At 37.6% G+C, this 18,685-nt stretch overlaps 1 protein-coding gene across 3 annotated transcripts in view; it reads left to right on the forward strand.

Annotated features, from left to right (window-relative positions):
- The window catches only part of MBD2 (methyl-CpG binding domain protein 2), a 50,719-nt gene that overhangs the window by 19,595 nt on the left and 12,439 nt on the right, over window positions 1-18,685 (forward strand). For 2 of the 3 annotated variants that reach the window (XM_036321822.1, XM_036321820.1), the window contains one exon: window positions 8,194-8,331. The exons of the other annotated variant lie outside the window; for it this stretch is intronic. In XM_036321822.1, the coding sequence (XP_036177715.1) occupies window positions 8,194-8,331 (138 nt within the window). The remainder of the gene's footprint in view (window positions 1-8,193; window positions 8,332-18,685) is intronic. 3 annotated transcript variants of the gene reach the window in all.

Genomic DNA, 18,685 nt, shown 5'->3' on the forward strand with positions numbered 1-18,685 from the left:
ACAGCCTTCTAAAAACTCTAACCACGGTGCTGGTATCTATTGAAGGGGCTCACATATTTATGGAATGAGTGGACCGCTTTCAGACTACCTTGTTGTTACCAGAATCATGGTTAAGCTACCCTAAGTGTCATGTGAAGATAAACTTCCTGATAGTTATGATTCACTAAAACCAAAACCTAATTCGTCTCTTTAGTTTGTGTGCTCCTTTGCGCTCTAGCCATGCGGACCGCTCCTGCACCGTGGCATGTGCTTTCAAGATTCTGCTTGCTCATGTGCTGTGTCCTCTGCTTGGAATGCGCCCCCTCCCCCTCTACCTGGCAAGCTCCTCCTCCTCCTCATCCTCATCGCGGCCCAGCTCCATTGTCTCGCCTCTGTGAAGCCTGCCCTGCGCTCTCCAAGCAGAACAGCCCCTTCTTCGTTGTGCCCCCGGTGCTTTGCTGTGGTGTTTGTGCTTGTCTGTCCGCGTCAGTACGCTGTGAGCTCCGTGAGGGCAGGGACCGTGTCTTCTTTTTGTGGATTCTGTGTGTGCTGTCCAACACCTAGCACGCGGTAGGTACTTAATACATGTTTGCTTCATGTTTATTTGATTAATATCTACCTCATTCCAGAAGTTCATAGTGGTCATAAATGTTTATTGAATAAATTAATGTACTGTACATTTTTTTTGGAAATGCCTTTCATTGTCATTGGTTTCTGAAGATATTCTATTAGTTTAAGGGAAAAAGACTAGAAAAGATTTAGAAGTCATCAACATCAAGTTGATATTTAAAGTCTTGAGCGGCTTTCTCAGAGCAACACTCTGCAGAAGTAGTTTTGTGCTGATGGGAATGTTGTCCCCACCTGCCACATGTGGCTAGTGTCACTGACTAACTGGACTTCTGATTTTATGTAATTAATTAAAGTTTAAAAAGCCACATATTTCTAGTGGCTACCATATTGGACAGCACAGTTCTCAATCCTCAATAGGTACATAAGAAAAACAGAAACTTTGCTTTGAAAGCTACATGTCATTTTGGCATTTATGCAAGCTTTTGTTTTTCAAAGAGGAGATATTTCAAGGTTTCAGAGGTAGTCTCAACATTTTAAGAAGAAGTTTGTTTCTTAAAAAGATTGTCTGTTTCTTTAAAAATTTAATTGGAGAACACTAGGATTGGATAAAGAAGAGTATAGTGATTCTTAGTGTAAGATGTGTTTAAGAAGTTTGGTTTTGTTGCTATAAATTCCTTTTATTTTAATGTTTCAGGTGTGTAAACACTAAACTCAATTCCATGTGTTTCCTGGCTCTTAACATTAAAATGTTTATCAATTAAAGCTACAAACTAATAAAATTCAAACTCCCTAACAATATAACATATGATGTATTTTACAAATTCCTTACAATATTTATATGGCATGGAACAAGTTATTTTTTACCTGGGCTTGTCAGTTCTCCTAATACCTTGGAAAGACTCAGTTCTTTCACTACATTTCTCTATTCACACCAATTTAATACATTTTGAAATAAAGAGCATCATCTTCTCTTGAATGGAATTCATTGTATAAGTCTGTCATTCATTTCTCAAACTATCTTGGTGTATGGTAATATGCAGTTGTGATTATAATTCACACAGCTTTGCATTCTGTACCCCTGTGTCCTAGGTAGTCAACCAAAAGATCTAGCAGGTGCTTGTTTTGAGTATCTTCAACAAAATACTAAAAATAAATTCTTTTAGAGAGTTAATATATCATGGGGACAGCATCTGTAGTTTGAGAAACAGGTGAGCTGCTGCGATGATGGGCATCCGGTTGGGTATTGGATTCTATAGAATAGGTGCAATATGGAGAACGGGTTAGGAAAAGGGGAAACTGAAGTAGAAAAAGCAGTTTGGGCTGATGTAGTCTAGGAAAGAGATGTCTTGAATGAATGCTATAGCAGGAGGCATGGAAAGGTGTGAGACTCAAGAGAATTAGCACATATAAGTACCTGGTGAGTGGAGGAAGAAGGACTTGATGCCTGCTACAATTCTGGCTTGAGACATTCGGGGCAGTGGTAGAAAAAGCTGCTGCTTTCTTAGAATTTATGTCCAATGTGACTATAAATGATAAACCTACCCTGTTAATTGTTGTCTTCCTTCTACCCCTAGAATGTAAGTTCTGAGGCAGGGATTTTGATGTTTCGTTAACCATTTGTACGCCATTAAGTGTCTGTAGACACAAGCGGCGGACCTTTTTAAATTAAATTCAAAATACCGTTAACAGTTAACTGGTTAATGACTGTATACCCTGCATGCAGTAAGTGCCTGACGGATAGTAGGCACTCTATTTGTTCAGTGACTGAATGAATGAAAGCTGCCTTAGCAGCAGCAGCACTATACTACATGTGTTACCTCATTTGATCTTTATGAGAATCTTACAGGTAGTTGTTAATCCTCATTTACAGATGAGGAAAGTGACCTTGGGAGAAGAGTCTGTTTCTCAGGTTGCGGCATGAATCTCTCTTGAGGGCAGGTAGTATATCAGAGCCAGAGAAATAAAATGCTACTTGGATGGATAAGTTTCATTAGAACATTTGGGAGGTAGAGCAACATTTTTACATTAAAACATTCATGGCTAATTTTTTAAAAAGTACAAAATTTGCATGAATTTTAAAGATAACATATGTAGATAGAATATACACAATTCGGAACTGTTATACAGTAGCTTTATTTAAAGACAGGCTGAGAAACGTGGTATTTAGAATATACCGTGTAAGCCCCTGCTGTTCCAGCTATGCTGTGTGAAGGCTTTCCCTGGTATCACCACATGGCTGGGTTCTAGTTGTTTCTGTGTCCTGAACTTTCACATATGTATGCTCCAGTTGATCTGAGCATGAACCTGAGAGAGGTACAGGGTCCTTTTTGCCCAGTTCTTTCGTAGTCAACCTTCAGTTTTACTGAAGGGCACATGTACACTTCCCACTTATTCACAACACTACCAAGGTACCAAATTGTCTCCAATAAGGGGACAATTTGAAATATTGGTGTTGGTATGGAAAAACGAATGACTTGACAACAGTGAAGTCTTTTTGCTCGCACAATTCTTTGCAACAACATTTACAGAGGACTGTGTAGAGGTTGATTTTTTTTCTTACTAGTGTAGAGGTCGATTATTACAATTTTTGATGGTGCACATTTTGTCCTGTAACTCAAAAGAAGTTCAAAAGAATTGAGTGACAGAAGAAAAGTCATTCTATTTACTCATTTATGTGAACAAGGGTTCTTGGTGGTACATTAAAAAAAGAATATAAATAGAATTGACACTAACTCTTGACCCATTTTAGCAATTAATAATATTCAAGGCCATGAAGTTATTTTTAAATAACTTCTTAATATATTTATTTGATTTTTCACCTCTTATATTTAATAATTATTTGTTAAAATGCAATTTATTATTTTTGGTCAGTAATATACAAATAATTGTAATAAACCAGAATAGATTTAGTTATTTTTATCATTAAGAGCTCTATGGTCATAGAAAGTTAAAAAAAATAATTTCATGAGATAAATGATCAATTAAAGGGTTTCAAATTTAAAATAGGAAATAACACTGGGAATGGAATTACTCAAAGAGAAAAAGGAGGGAAATAAAATATATAACTTCAGCTTGTTCATGTATAAATGGTTGATGGTGGAAATATTTAGATACTGCTGGATATATTTTAAAGTGATGCAGCAGTTTATTAAAGTGTCAGTGTTTAAATACTCCAGTAAGTGGATCCTTTGAAACTATTTCCATTAAAATATGAAATATTCTTGATGTCAACTTTAAAATGTAGGTGGTGTATATATATTTTCAAAACAGTTTTAGGGGTTAGGAATGCAAATAAAATGTTTGAAAACCACTGGTTTATGACATGCACTCTTCACCCATCTCCGGTTATCCTGTTTTCTAGCCTTAATCTAGGGAACTGGAAGGCTGCACACCGGTGTGGTCCCTTTCAGACTCACCTTCACTGTGTGGTCCTTTAAGTGTTCTTTTCTTTTTTTTTTTTTCTTGAGGATTTTATGTCTTCATAAGGCATATTGATTTGTCATTTTCTTGAGGTATCTTTGTCTGATTTTGGTACCAGGATAATACTGGCCATAAAACCCACATACCTGAACTTGTGCCCATAAAATTTTGCTGGGGTCCAACCCCAGCAGGTCCAGGGGTTCCCAAAGGTGTAGACGGAGTCGGCGAAGAAGGAATGACACGGAGACAGCGTTCAGTTGATAAGCAGCCTAGCCAGGATCTCTAGCCAGGATCTCCAGCCAAGTTCTGTTCAGGATCTCCAGCGAAGTTCTGGTTAGGATCTCCAGCCAGGTTCTGTGTCCATGTTCTCTTGCTAGGTTCTCCAGCCAGGTTCAGTAGCCATGTTCCCTCGCTAGGTTCTCCAGCCAGGTTCTGTCCAGGTTCTCCAGCCAGGTTCAGTCACCAGGTTCTAGTCAGGTTCTCTTGCCATGTTCTATCCAGGTTCTGTAGCCAGGTTCTGTCTCTAGGTTCTTCAGCCAGGTTCTCTCGCTAGGTTCTGTCTCTAGGTTCTGTGGCCAGTTTCTGTCCAGGATCTTTTGCCATGTTCTCTCCAGCGAAGTTCTTCTGTCTCTAGGTTCTGTGTAGGTTCTGTGTCTAGGTTCTGTCCTTTTCTTGTTTTTTATGGAAGGTCATTGAGGAAAGAGAAAGCATTTGAAATCTGCTTAATATTTGTTGTGATGTCAAGTACCTATAATTTTTTTCTAGATTTAATATCAGGCCAGCTTTTGTTTTCTTCATTAATTGGTATACTTCCTCCTTCCTAATCATGATATCTATATAATTTAATCTTTTTTTACCCAGGCCCCAGAAAACACACATCCCTATTTGATGCACAGCTGTAGTGTCAATTACTATTAACCTCTTCAAAAGGAAATTTTACTCCTTGTCCTTGATTTTCTATTTTTAAAAATTAATGTTTACATATTCTTTCTGAGTGTAAAAGAGCCACCTCAAGATATTTCTTGGAAAGAGATGAAGTAAAAGATTTAAAAAAATTATATTCTTGGCACCTTGGGCAATAGAATAGATCCTCAAAATTATTTGAGTTATTTGAATACTTCCAGCCTAGTATGCACATTATTGTAAAATACATTAAACTTTGATTTGAGGACTAGTCAGTATACTGAGAAAATTTTTTATAGGTTAGAAACTTTTAGTTGTAACATTAAAGTGTGTTTTTGCCAGTTTAATTTTATAATTTAAGGAACTTTTTTTTCTTATATTGAAAGGGAAGATTTCAAATATATGTATGAATAGTTTTAATCTTTGTCCTATCAAAAAAAGTGTTGCCCTGGACATGTTTCTCAGTGGTTAGAGTGCATCCCACTCCCCAGGGTCAAGGGCACGTACTTGGATGGCAAGTTTGATCTGTGGCCTGATTGGTGCCAAGGGGGAGGCAACCAATTGATGTGTTTCTCTCACATCAGTCTGTCTCTCTTTCCCCTCTCCCTCCCTTCCAGTCTCTCTAAAAAATCAATGAAAAAAATATCCTCAGATGAGAATTAACAAAAAAGAGCGCGCGCACACACTACACACACACACACACAACCACCCGCAAAAAAAAGTGTTTGCTTTATAGCTCCTGAGTTTATAGCAGATTGGTAGTTCTCAAAATTCAGACACACAACTGGGCATGAATTAAAAGTGACTGGCAGTTCTGAGGGGAGAGTGGTAATAAAATGTACTGTTTTTGTGACAGTTTCTGGGAAAACCAGTTAGTCCAGCTTTTCAGATTACATGATACTGTTTGGGAATACAAACTTAATTAGTAAAAAATTCTTTCTTCAGAGCTTTGGAGGCCAATTAAAAGGAGAAAAACCAAAAAAAACAAAAGATCAAGAGGAAAGTAACAGCACACTCTTGAGTAATCTCTTATACCACTGGGAATGAATTGTCTGTCTCAATGTTAGACAATAGAAGTCAATTGTATATTTTGAATATTTTTAGCCAGCTTTTCTAATTTTTATTTATAGAATCAAAAACATAAGTTAACAAAAAAATAAAAAAAGGCCAGTCTTACTATTGTAGCACCAATAGTTTTATGTTGCATGCTTCCTTCCAGTCTGTGGATTCAGAATTCGCAGTTTGGGGTAGTCTTTGCTGCCTCCAGTCATCCTTTGTAACAATGAGAATCCTACTGGCTTGACCTTGTTTGCTCATACAAGCAATTGAGGTATACTTTTGTGTCTCCTGATGCCATCTTTGTTCTAATATGAGCAGAATATATTTTTTTTATTAAAGAACAATTACAAAACCAAAGGTATTGTTTAGTGGTATATGCTAATTATAACTAATTAGTGACAGGAAAAGTTCTCCATAAGCATTTATGTGTGGAGCTCTTTAGGATTGAATATTGATTGTTTTATAGAAGGGGTGGCTTCACTAAGGGCCTCAGGATGCTGTCATGAATCAGAGGTTTCACAGAATTACTACCAGGAGAGCTTTTAAAAATACACATTCCCGGGTCTCACACTTTTAAAAATGACATAATAAGTGGTTATTTTGCAGCTTATTGGCTAGGTTTGTACAGTTCTAAATAAAAGTTTTTTTTTTTAATTCATAAAGATAAGAAAGCTAAATACCTGAGAAATAATATTGTTGGTGTTATTTAAGATGAATATAGCTCATAAAGGTAAGCACATGCAGTGAGAAAAAAATGAGTGAGATAAAGGAATAATGAGCATGCCCAGTGCATACAGAGGAGTGTGTGTGTGAGGGTTAGGGTGGGGGAGGGAAGTGGAGACTCATGTAAATAGTGGGTCCAAATAATACTGTAATAATTGTCAGGTTAATTTATTGTGATGCTTATTTTTCTAGACATCATTTAAGCAGAGGTCACAAACTCCATCCCCACAGGGCTCAGACAGGTAACACAAAGGGAGTTGTTGAGAAATTCTGCAAGGACCCTTGACACCTCAAGTGGGCAGCCATCGCTAGTTAATCGTGGCCTATTGTGGCTAAATCAAGTCCAGTATTTCTAGATCTCTGAGTTTTTTAAAAAAGCTTGAATTCTGGATTTCATGTGGTCTCCAGATTTGTAGCTCTCAGCTTAATTTACCAAAGACCCCCAAAATGGAGCAGAACATGACTATGGGTTAAGCTCGGTTTGTATGCTACCAATTTGCAGTCTTTTAGTAGAAATGCAGTTCCCAGGCCCACCTCATACCTACTGAGTTGAATCTCTGGGATTGAGTCCCAGTGGTCTGTGTTTCAGTAACCCCCCTGGGTGGTTCTGACGAAAGCTCAAGTTTAAGAAGCACTATTTTGGAGTTTGAAAGTTGAGATTATAATTTTTACATGGATCACTAGTGTAAAGATAAAAGTTCATTGACTATCCTATCATTTATCAAGTATATTTCTATATTAAAAAATAGCAAATGTGTGTTGTTTTTAGATATATATGACCTTTTATGTTTTTTGCCATTATCACATTTTGTTCTTTTACTTTCTCACTTCCCCTGGCCAGCCCACCCCACCACCCCTTAAAGTATTGCAAATGAACTTAATGGCGATTCTGTGCTTCATTTTGACTTCATAGAACACATTTTTCTAAATTGAGTTCTGTTTGCTGGAATTAGAACTTCCGTTTCTAATTACCTTTCTGTAAAAGGGAAAGGTTAATTTATGTGGTTTTATGAGAGCCTGGCCTCCTAAAAGCTGACCAGGTTGTTTGTATTTTAATGGCCAAGTACTAGTATGCCATCATTTTCTTCCATTCTCAGAACATAGAAATGACCACTGTCCTGGTTATTGTTCTGAAAGCTCCCCTTCCTTTTGTATAACCCAACTTTAAACATGATCAAATTAATTATGAATTTTATAGAGAGAAGTTTTTTACATTTAAAAGTATAAAGTTTTTATTATGAAAAAAATACAGGGTGGAGCAAAAGTAGGTTTATAGTTGTAAGTACAGGAAACATGAAGTTTATTCTTGTATTTATTGCATTATTTTCCATATGAACAACTGTAAAGCCAATTTTGCCCCACTCTGTATGTCTTACATAATAAAGTACTAAAACTGTACTTTAGAGTATTTAAAATACTGATTTTGAGAAGTTTGGAATAATCGGATTTAAAGTAGTGGATATTGGATTAATAAGAATTCATCTACATAATTATATTTATGTATAACATTTTTTAATGAAAACATGCTTATATCCACAGGGTAAACCAGACTTAAATACAACATTGCCAATTAGACAAACAGCATCAATTTTCAAACAACCAGTAACCAAAGTCACCAATCATCCTAATAATAAAGTGAAATCAGACCCACAACGAATGAATGAACAGCCACGTCAGGTAAGGATCTAATTAGTTCTCCAATTTCAGTTTTCAGAAAATTCTGGTATTTTTAGCAGATATAGTTTAAGTAAATTCTGGTTAAGATGGAATATATTTGGAAAGAAAATTGTTTTATATCCTAGGCAATTACATGAATGCTGGAGAAGAATGAATAATTGAATATTTAGGTACAATGTTCTAAGAAAAAAATTAAGTTAATTCCAAATGAATCTAATATTATAGACTACATTTTTGTGCTTTGTGTGGTAATGTACATCAGACTTGATTCTGCTCATCTTAGTTTTTTAAAGATTATCTTTCTAGGGATAGTATTTCCTAAGGGGATGAAGGATGCAGTTTGTCTTTAGTCTAAAAATCTTTTATTTGGAAACTACTTTTTGTTCTGATTTCTTACTACATGAAAGCTATCCCTCCCCTTTTGAAAAACAAACTTTGTAAATATGGTGAATTGTCCTGTGACTTCCACTTTTGTATAAATTGGATGTATTAGTCTCTTTCTTTATTGCCTCAAGCTGTATTCCACCAGAATCTTTTCTTAGGAAAAAGTGTTATCTGAAAGGCCTCCCTGCTGCTTATAATGCACATAGCCAGGGAAGGGAGTCTTCACTAAATGCTTAAACTTTCCAAGTAATCTTGCTTATTCATTCCCTAATGATGGTAAGAAAAAGTTCAGGTACTTTGTGAATTTTTAGTAGCAATTAGGGTGAGGAAATGGAGGGAGAAACTTCTGTGCATTTTTTTTCTCTCCTTTCTCTGCCTCCTCGCACTTAGGATGAGAAACACTGATTGACCTACACCGTTATCTTGTGCTCTCATATTCCCCTTTTAGATGTCTCGCTCCACTTTTTCGTTTGAATTTTGTTTTTCGCTAGTCCCTCAAGTGTCTCATCTCCAGGCTTGATAAAGGATTGGGCCAAAACTTTCAGACAGTTGCTCTAGGAGAAACTACATAAAGAAATTCAGTTCCCACATCCTCTGTAGTGTTTTTTCCTCTTCAGGTGAGCCAGGAAAACAGAAGATATTTGGAGCCACATTGGATCAGCATCTTGCTATAGATGTCTCAAGATTTGAAGTTCTAAACTTGCTTTACTGTTGGTCCCCAAGAGATTCAACAGGGGCCATGTAAGTGTATCACATCCAATATAAAAGATGCGTACCTGCATGTGCCTGTAGGCTCTTGTCACCACTTAGGTTTTCTCTGAGCCGTTCAGCTTTTTGTACCAGGCTTTTCCCTTCTGTTTTACTACGGTGCCCGGAGGTAGTTACCAGACTGGTAGGGTTAGTGTTTTCATTACAAAGGCAAGGACTCTGCCATTCTGAACTTTGCCCACCTTGATAAAGCCATTCCCTGTGCTTGTATTCTTTCTTACATACTCTCCAAAGTCTTGAACATCTTGTCCTTTGGCGTTTTGGTGATATTAAAATTGTTTTCTTGTAAAGATTTTTGTTGAAAAATTTGAAAGTATGTAATTTGCTAAGCAGTTTGCTTCAAAAAGCCCAAAAGATAAAGAAAGTGGAATAACTAAAATATTAGTCCCATGTTGGAAATCTGTGTTGTCTTATTGAGGACAGATTGTATTTAGTAGATTTTATTCTCATCTTTTCTTTGCCAAATCATCCTTAGTATAATCTACAAACCCAAATATTTTTGTTAAAGACCAATTGAGTAACAAATTATGGTCATTTTAACAGTAATTTAATTGTTTTCTGCACCTAAGTTCATCAGATTTGAAAAACGAGTAAATATATTTGCTGAGTGTTCATCTGGCTGTAGAGATATTGGTGACCTAGATTTTTGAAGTTGAAGTAACCAGATCAGTTGCTCTTTATTGGTGTATTGAGTAGTTTCAAGTTTACCTTCTTTTATTAAGGTTTATGAGATTATTCTCAAATGAAAAGAATGTAAAAAAACACACAAACCAAATCCTACCTCCCAAACCCCCCCTTCCCCAAAAAAGCATGCCATTTTAACCAGATCTTTTCAGGGTTTATCTATCTTGTAGCTTGCATAGACAGGGAGGGTTAAAATTATTTGGGAGGCTACTTTTCTAAGAGTTTGGACTGCTTTTTCACTTTATCCTCATGTCACCTGATAATTTTGGCTGGATATTTTTGATTATTCTAAGACATTAGTTGTCTTTTCCCTTCTTTATCTTCAACATAAGAATTGAGATAATATTTAACTACTATTTCACTAATGGGATTTCAAAATGTTGGATTGTGCATTGTGCAAATCTGACAAAATAGTAGAGAGACAACTTTTGTGTTAATGTTTTTAAAATTATGCTTTGTGATTCTGACTATTCCAGTTTAGACTCAAGTTTTTTTAGTAAAGGAAAACTGTTGATTTTAATTGTGTTTTAACATACATATGGCAGATGACTGCTAATCATGTTATTATTGAGGAGATAGTAAAAAATACATAGGTAAAAATGATTCTTCCAATTTTGCTACCTTTTGTATAGCTTCATTGAACTAGATTGGTAATATAAATTACCAAAAATTCCACTTGGAGAAGTTATTTTGGTCATAGAGTAACTAAATTAGACAATGAGGTTTCTATTTTTGAAGTTTCTGTAGATATAAATGTTTTTATTCTTTAACCATATCATGGTCTCTTAATAAGATATTCGAGCTAGTGGTATTATAATTTTAAAGTTGAATTTTCAGACCTAGAACTAGGATTAGATTTTTGTGTCCTAATCGAGGCTCTACCTTGAATAGGTTTGAAGTGCTTAATTTAGATGTGATGCAATCATAGAAGTTAATAACTCTGTCTGATGTAACAGACATCCTATGCCTAGATCTGGCAGTCTAATTTGAATTCTGTAAAATAACATAAATTATGAATTTCTAATGCATTGAGTCCTGGAAATGCTTTAGCTTTAAAAGTGCAAATTAGGGTATGTAACCAAATGTGCATTAAATAGAATTCAGCAGAAATTTCTGCCTACAGTTAAAATACACGGTAGAGATGGGATTTGTAAAACTTGGTTATGGTAGGGTAACTAGCCAGAGGGTTTTATATATACTATCATCATATTTAATGAGTGCTCTTGTCTTTTCGTTAGTGTAAAAAGAAATCTGGAGTGGGGTGGAGGGAACTCTCTCAGCTCTAAGACTGTTACCCCAAATAGACAGGCCATTGAGATGTCCTTGTTTGGACCAATATGTAAAACACGCCAAAGTCTTTTAAATCTAACTGAATTGTGATTTTGCTGTTAAAGGTGTCTTTCCTAGCTTTCTTCTTTCACTATCTGAAAAACTCACACTTCTGTTTCTTCCTTATTTCTTTGATGCCGTCATATTTGATACTTTCTGGTCTCATGCTATTATTCTCTTTTATCAAATCAAAGAAATTTCATCTTTAACCCATTCTTCCTTTTAATTATTAGATTATAGGGTACTGATAGCTTTGGGTGTTTTTGATAGTCTTTGAATATTAATTACATTTCTTACAGAATAGTCACTTTTTTATCAAAAAGTAAATATTTAAATCAGTGAAGTAGATTTAAATCTTCCATTTGATCCTAGATTTTTTCTTTTATTTTGTTTGTTAATTTTTCTTTCAAAGTATATGAAACTTTTCTTCTTTCCAGAAGTCTGCCTCTTTTAGGATGACTTTTTCCCCAGCTTTTTTGAGATATAATTGACATATAACATTGTGCTAGTTTAAGGTATACAACATGATTTGGTACACATATCCATTGCAAAATGATTACCACAATAACATTAGTTAACACATTCATCACCCACATAATTACCATTTAAAAGTATATTTTTATTGATTTCAGAGAGGAAGGGAGAAGGAGAGAGAGAAACATCAGTGATGAGAGAGAATCATTGATGGCCACCTCCTACTCCCCCCCCCCCCCGCCCCCTCCGCCCCGCCCGCCCTGGGATCAAGCCTGCAACAGAGACATGTGCTCTTACTGGGAATTGAACTGTGACCTCCTGGTTCATAGGTTGATGCTCAACCACTGAGCCACGCTGGCTGGGCTAATTACCATTTTTTTGTCGTGTGGTGGTGATGAGAACATTGAAGATCTCTCTCAGCAACTTTCAAGTACACAATACAGTTTTGATCATTGTAGTCACCATGCTGTACATTAGGTAGCCGGAATGTATTCATCTTATAACTGAAAGTACCCTTTGACCAACATCTCCCCACTTCCCCCACCCCCTATCCCCTGACAGTCACCAATATACTCTCTGTTTCTATGACCTTAGCTTTTTTTAGATTCCACATGTAAGTGAGATCATACAGGATTGACTTTCTTCACTCAACATAACGCCCTCAAGGTTCATCCATGCTGTTGCAATGGCAGGATTTCCTTCTTCTTTTTTTAATGACTGATAATCGTGTGTGTGTGTGTGTGTGTGTGTGTGTAGCTCACGTTTTCTGTATCTATTCATTTATTGATGCATACATAGGTTCTTTCCATGTCTTGGCTTTTGTGAATAATGTTGCAGTGAACATAGGGGTGCAGAGGAACAGATGCCATGTTCTGTGCTAGTTAAAAGCATGATTCTGGGTGATGTTGGAAAGCTGTCATGTAGAAAGGGTCAAATAAATAGGATAGACAGTGCTATAGGTGTTCAAGAAGGGTGAGGTTACTATAGTTAGGAGGTTTGGAGAAATCTTTAGGAAAGATGTGGGAATATGCTGAACTGTACAGATTGAGTGGGATTTAGAAAAGCAAATGGGAGGGAGAGGACATTCCAGTTAGGGAAAGTAGTGTGCTGAAAGCTGTTATATGGGAACTAGAGGCCCGATGCACGAAGATTTGTGCAAGAAAGGGCCTTCCTTCCCCTGGCTGCCGGCACCGCCTTCGCTCTGGCCAGAGCCGCCTTTCCGCCTTCCCATGCTGCCCAGAGGCCCGGAGCAGCTGGGGCAGTGCCTGAGTATGCAAATTAACCCACCATCTTTGTTGGGTTGATTTGCATACTCACGCCTGATTGGCTTGGTGGATGTCATGAAGTTACAGTCAATTTGCATGTTTCTCTTTTATTAGTGTAGATGAGCAAGGGATGAGGAGACAAGTTGGTTAGAGATCAGGGTTTTCATGGGAAGTAGTGGGAGCTGAGAATGTTGTCAAGGGTTTCCTTAAATAGCAATCTTTACAAAAAGTTCTAAAATATTATTTGCTTTACTTTTAAGAGAAAGAAATTTGAATAGATAAATAAAAGAAAAATACTCATAATTCCTTTTTTATAATATAACTAGAGGCCTGATGCATGAAATTTGTGCAAGGGGCTCAGTCCCTGCAGTCCCGCCCCCTGCCCACTGGTCATTTTGGAAGGTTGTTCTGCTGTCTGGTCTAATTAGCATATTAGCTCTTTATTATATGGGATTACAATAGAATTTTAGCATTTTATAGTCTTTCAAGATTTTAATGCTTCTTTTGAAAACATCATAAATATATGCATACTTTAAAAATTTTTACCTATTACATTATATACATTTTATCCATGCTTTATATAATTTGCATGCATTGTTCTAACAACTGTGTGTTGTGCTAACATGATTTACTTAACCATTTCCATATTATTTCCAATTTTTCACTATTATAGGTAGTACTCTAATGAGTAACCTTATGTATACATATAAGTTCCTTCCTATGTTGTACAGTGTTTCCTTGGCTAAATTTCCAAAAATATAATTAGTTGACTATTAATGATTTTTGAAACCTTTTAATTTGGTTATACCCAAATTAAAAGTCTATTGAAAAGTCCTGTTCATTCAGTTTCAGCTTTCCTTCTGTGGCACTGAGTATTACAATACTTTTTCTTTTTGGTAATTTCATTTTAAATTTGCATTTATTAGAGTAGTTGTGAAGTTGAACAGACTAAAGCATTTGTGCTAAATTTTGCAATTCAGATTTGCAAAATTAAGCTTTCTTAACAAGATTTGAACTCAATCTATACATTTGCTTTTCCCCATAGAAATTTAAACTCCAATTTTGTCATCAAATTTGTTAAGATGACATTTATTATTTAGAAGTTAGTCAGTTATAATGGGTTATGCTTTGTCTTATTTGATACTTATTGCCTATAATATGTAAAGTGTCCCCTCAGGAGTTCGACTGACCAGGAGTTCGATTGCTCGCTACGACGTGCACTGACCACCAAGGGGTGGCGCGGAACGAAGGAAGGCCCCAGCCAGCAGCTGGCAGCCACTAGGGACCCTACTTGTGCATGAATTTTGTGCACTGGGCCTCTAGTCTTATAATAATATTAATATCTTTTTTTTAAATTGACTATTGGTTTATTTTTTTTAAATTAAATCTTTATTGTTCAGATTATTACAGTTTTTCCTCTTTTTTCCCCCCATAGCTTCCCTCGACCCAGTTCCACCCCCCTGTCCTTACCCCCCTCTCCACTGTCCTTATCCATAGGTGTACAATTTTTTTCCAGTCTCTTCCTGCACCCCCCACACCCCTTTTCTCCCGAGAATTGTCAGTCCACTCCCTTTCTATGCCCCTGATTCTATTATATTCACCAGTTTATTCTGTTCATCCGATTATTTATTCACTTGATTTTTAGATTCACTTGTTGATAGATATGTATTTGTTGTTCATAATTTGTATCTTTACCTTTTTCTTCTTCTGCCTCTTCTTAAAGGATACCTTTCAGCATTTCATATAATACTGGTTTGGTGGTGATGAACTCCTTTAGCTTTTTCTTATCTCTGAAGCTCTTTATCTGACCTTCAATTCTGAATGTAGCTTTGCTGGATAAAGTAATCTTGGTTGTAGGTTCTTGCTATTCATCACTTTGAATATTTCTTGCCATTCCCTTCTGGCCTGCATAGTTTCTATTGAGAAATCAGCTGACAATCTCATGGGTACTCCCTTGTAGGTAACTGTTTTTCTCTTGCTGCTTTTAAGATTCTCTCTTTGTCTTTTGCTCTTGGCATTTTAATTGGTCTTCTTTGGATTCCTTTTGTTTGGGGTTCTCTGTGCTTCCTGGACTTGTAAGACTATTTCTTTCACCAGATAGGGGATGTTTTCTGTCAGTATTTCTTCAAATAGGTTTTCAATATCTTCCTCTCTCTCTTCTTTTGGCACCCCCATAATTCGCATGTTGGTTCGCTTGAAGTTGTCCCAGAGGCTCCTTACACTATCTTCGTATTTTTGGACTCTTTTTTCTTTTTGTTTTTCCAGTTGGGTGTTTTTTGCTTCTTCGTATTCCAAATCTTTGACATGATTCTTGCGATCCTCTAGTCTGCTGTTGGATCTCTGTATAATATTCTTTATTTCAGTCAGTGTATGCTTAATTTCTAGTTGGTCCTTTTTCATATCCTCGAGAGTCTCACGAGATTTATCAAGGGTCTCACTAAATTTATTGGCGGTTTCTAGAAAATTCTTGAAAAACCTTATAACTGTGGTTTTGAACTCTATATCCAGTAGTTTTCTTTCCTCCATTTCTGTCATTCGTGACCTGTTTCTTTGTCTCCACATTTTGGCTGTTTCCCTGTGTTGATGGAGTGGCTTTGTGTGCTAGGTGTCCTATAGGGCTCAGTGGCTCAGCCTCCCCAATTACCTGAGTTGGACACTCTTGGTTGCACCCCCTTGTGGGCTTTGTGCACAGTCTTGTTGTAGTTAATCCTTGATTGTTGTAGGTATCGCTGGGAGGAATTGACCTCCAGGCCAGTTGGCTGTGAGAATGAGCTGTGTCTACAGTGGGAGAACTTCTGTGCTGGAGACTCCCTTATGGGGCAAGACTTGCTTCAGTGGGGCTTTGGTGCTCACTGAGTCTGCCCCCTCAGTGTGTCCCTTATGGATCTGAGGAGTTGTAATCTGGATGGTCCCACTCTGACCACTTGGTAACGGGCTCTTGGATCTAAGGAGGTGCTAATTTAGCCTCTGCCTGAGGCTACCCAGCAGGAGCTACAGAGAGATCTGCAGATTCCTCTTCTTTGTTTGGGGTTTGGAGGTTCCCAGATGAGGCCCAGCTGTGAAGCAGTGCAAGCTGCTTTGAGGTCTTGGGCCTTCTTTTGTATGTTCTGGGTCTCTCTAACCCAGCTGCAGTTTGTTAGGTGATTTTAGATTGCAAAGGGCCAGGGCATTTATATGCAAAAGCCTCTGTGCACAGCTTGGGTGGGGCGCGGTCTCAGGGAATCAACAGGATGGAGCAGACAGCTATGGCTGATCCTCGGTCCTACCCTAAGAGGCCCCGCGTCTCAGTGTCCCGGTAATCTCTGCAAGCACCTCTGAGAGAAAGCCGCCCTCGAGTTCCGCCCGATGCCAGACAGTCCAGTTTCTCCCCGTATGAGTCTGGGTCCCCAGAGACTCACCCGGAACTGGAGTTCCGAGCCGTCGGGAGCTTGTGTCTCCCTCCCAGTTGCCAGCCCTTTCCGCGTGAGCCTCCATACCCCTGCACTTTACTTCCGTACCTCCGCTGAGTCTCTGTGCTTTTCTCTCTCCTTCTAGTTGTAGAATTTCCACTCAGCCAGCCTTCCTGTGGTTCTGGATGATGTCTGTTTTGTCTTTTAGTTGTATTTTTGTAGTGGTTGTGTGAGGCAGCAATTTCAGGTGTTTACCTATGCCGCCATCTTGGTTTCTCTGTACCTTTTTTTCTTAATGTCTATATTTGCTTGTTATTTCTTTGCTCTTTTTATTTTCAACTTTCTGAGCCCCTTTATTTTTATATAATGTTTCTTGCATAAAACATAGAGTTTATTTTTCCTCCCATCTGATCTGACAGTCTTTTTCTTTTATTGGTGAGTTTTCCATTACATTTATTGATAGTATGGGCATGTTTAGTCTTGATTCTATTATTGTGTTTATATACCGTTTCTAACATTGTATTGTCATTTTCTAGTATTTCCATCTTTGTTCTGTGGTATGGGTTTCCCATTTAAATCCATTCTTCTGATAATTTTGAGGATTTATAACCTGATTTTAGTTCTAGTGGTTGTTTAATGTCATATTTCACAGTGAGTACATGCTTCTATTTCTTGATTTACCAGTATTAAAAAGGAAGTAGTATCTATTGATATCCCACTTAAAAAACTAGGAGTTAACTCACATGATTGAAGTTAGTTTCAAGAAAGCTTTTCTAAAGGCCATCTCTTCTGATAAACAGTAAAGATAATGAAAGCTCTCTCTCTGTTGCAGATCACAGTTCCTGCCAGTGAGTGGGTTTGAAATCATTAATTTATTTATTCACCAGCATGTATTGCAGGTTATATTTACAGGTGCTGTATAAATGCAAACATCAGACATGCATCCTGTCCTCATAAAACTTTCAATATAATAATGAAAAAGCATACTGAACAAATGATTCCAAGTGGAAATGTGACAAACGAGTGAAATGAGGGAGCATGCCTGTGTCCCTGTGTACTGATTATGTATTAATGAGAAATTACTGTGAAAACTTTGCCTGTGGGAGCAACACATGAAAAACTTGTAGGCCTCACGAACGAGCACTCTTACTCCAGGGCAGTGGTCGGCAAACCGTGGCTCGCGAGCCACATGTGGCTCTTTGCCCCCTTGAGTGTGGCCACGAAGTTTCAGTTGCAATGTACGTGTGTACCCACACGGGTATTTTGTGGAAGAGCCACACTCAAGGGGCCACAGTTTGCCGACCACTGCTCCAGGGTCATCTGAGGGTAATGGTACCCCTGGAGGCATTTGGCGGGCGTTACGTGCCCACTCTGTGAGTTAGGTAGCATCATGAGAGGATTTAGACAGACAGCCACAGCAGATGGCAACCGCTCCCTCACCCTCCTCAGCTCTTTTGTGCATTTGCTTCATTCTTCCATCCTCTTTAGCCCTAAATGTTATCTGTTGCCTTAACAAGAGATCTCACTGTAATTTTCACCACCACATGAATCAAGTTTTTCCTTGGTTCACATCATCATTTTCTTGTCATTGTCTAGCCCTTTCTTCTTAGGCCACTCTCACAAAACAAGGGGCCAGCTTATGTTTGTCTTTTGATGTTTGGTGGTCATGGTATTAACTTAGTTAAGTTGGGTTTTGCTGACCAAAATTAGACAGCTCATATATCACATGGGGTTGATTTGGAGAAGAGCAGTGTACACACTGGACAGTGAATTCCTTCTGGGCAGGAAACTGCATCCCTGTGCACAGCCCTGCCCCAGCGTCTTGCATCTTTAGCTTTTCATGAGCCAGGGCCTATGAAGTGCACATTTTGTGGGTTTTGCGTTAGTCAACAAATATATGACAAGGTCCTTTGTTCTTTGATTAGATTTAGCCAAAGCCTTAGGAAAGTGAATAATATCTTTATTGTATTTAGCAGCAGAAGTATCCTGAGCAATTCAGTAAAATATTTATATTTTTCAAGAATTTTCTCATGTTTTTGTCACTATTTTGATAACCTTCTG

The sequence above is a fragment of the Myotis myotis genome, unplaced genomic scaffold (assembly GCF_014108235.1).
Source record: "Myotis myotis isolate mMyoMyo1 unplaced genomic scaffold, mMyoMyo1.p scaffold_m19_p_9, whole genome shotgun sequence".
NCBI lineage: Eukaryota > Metazoa > Chordata > Mammalia > Chiroptera > Vespertilionidae > Myotis > Myotis myotis.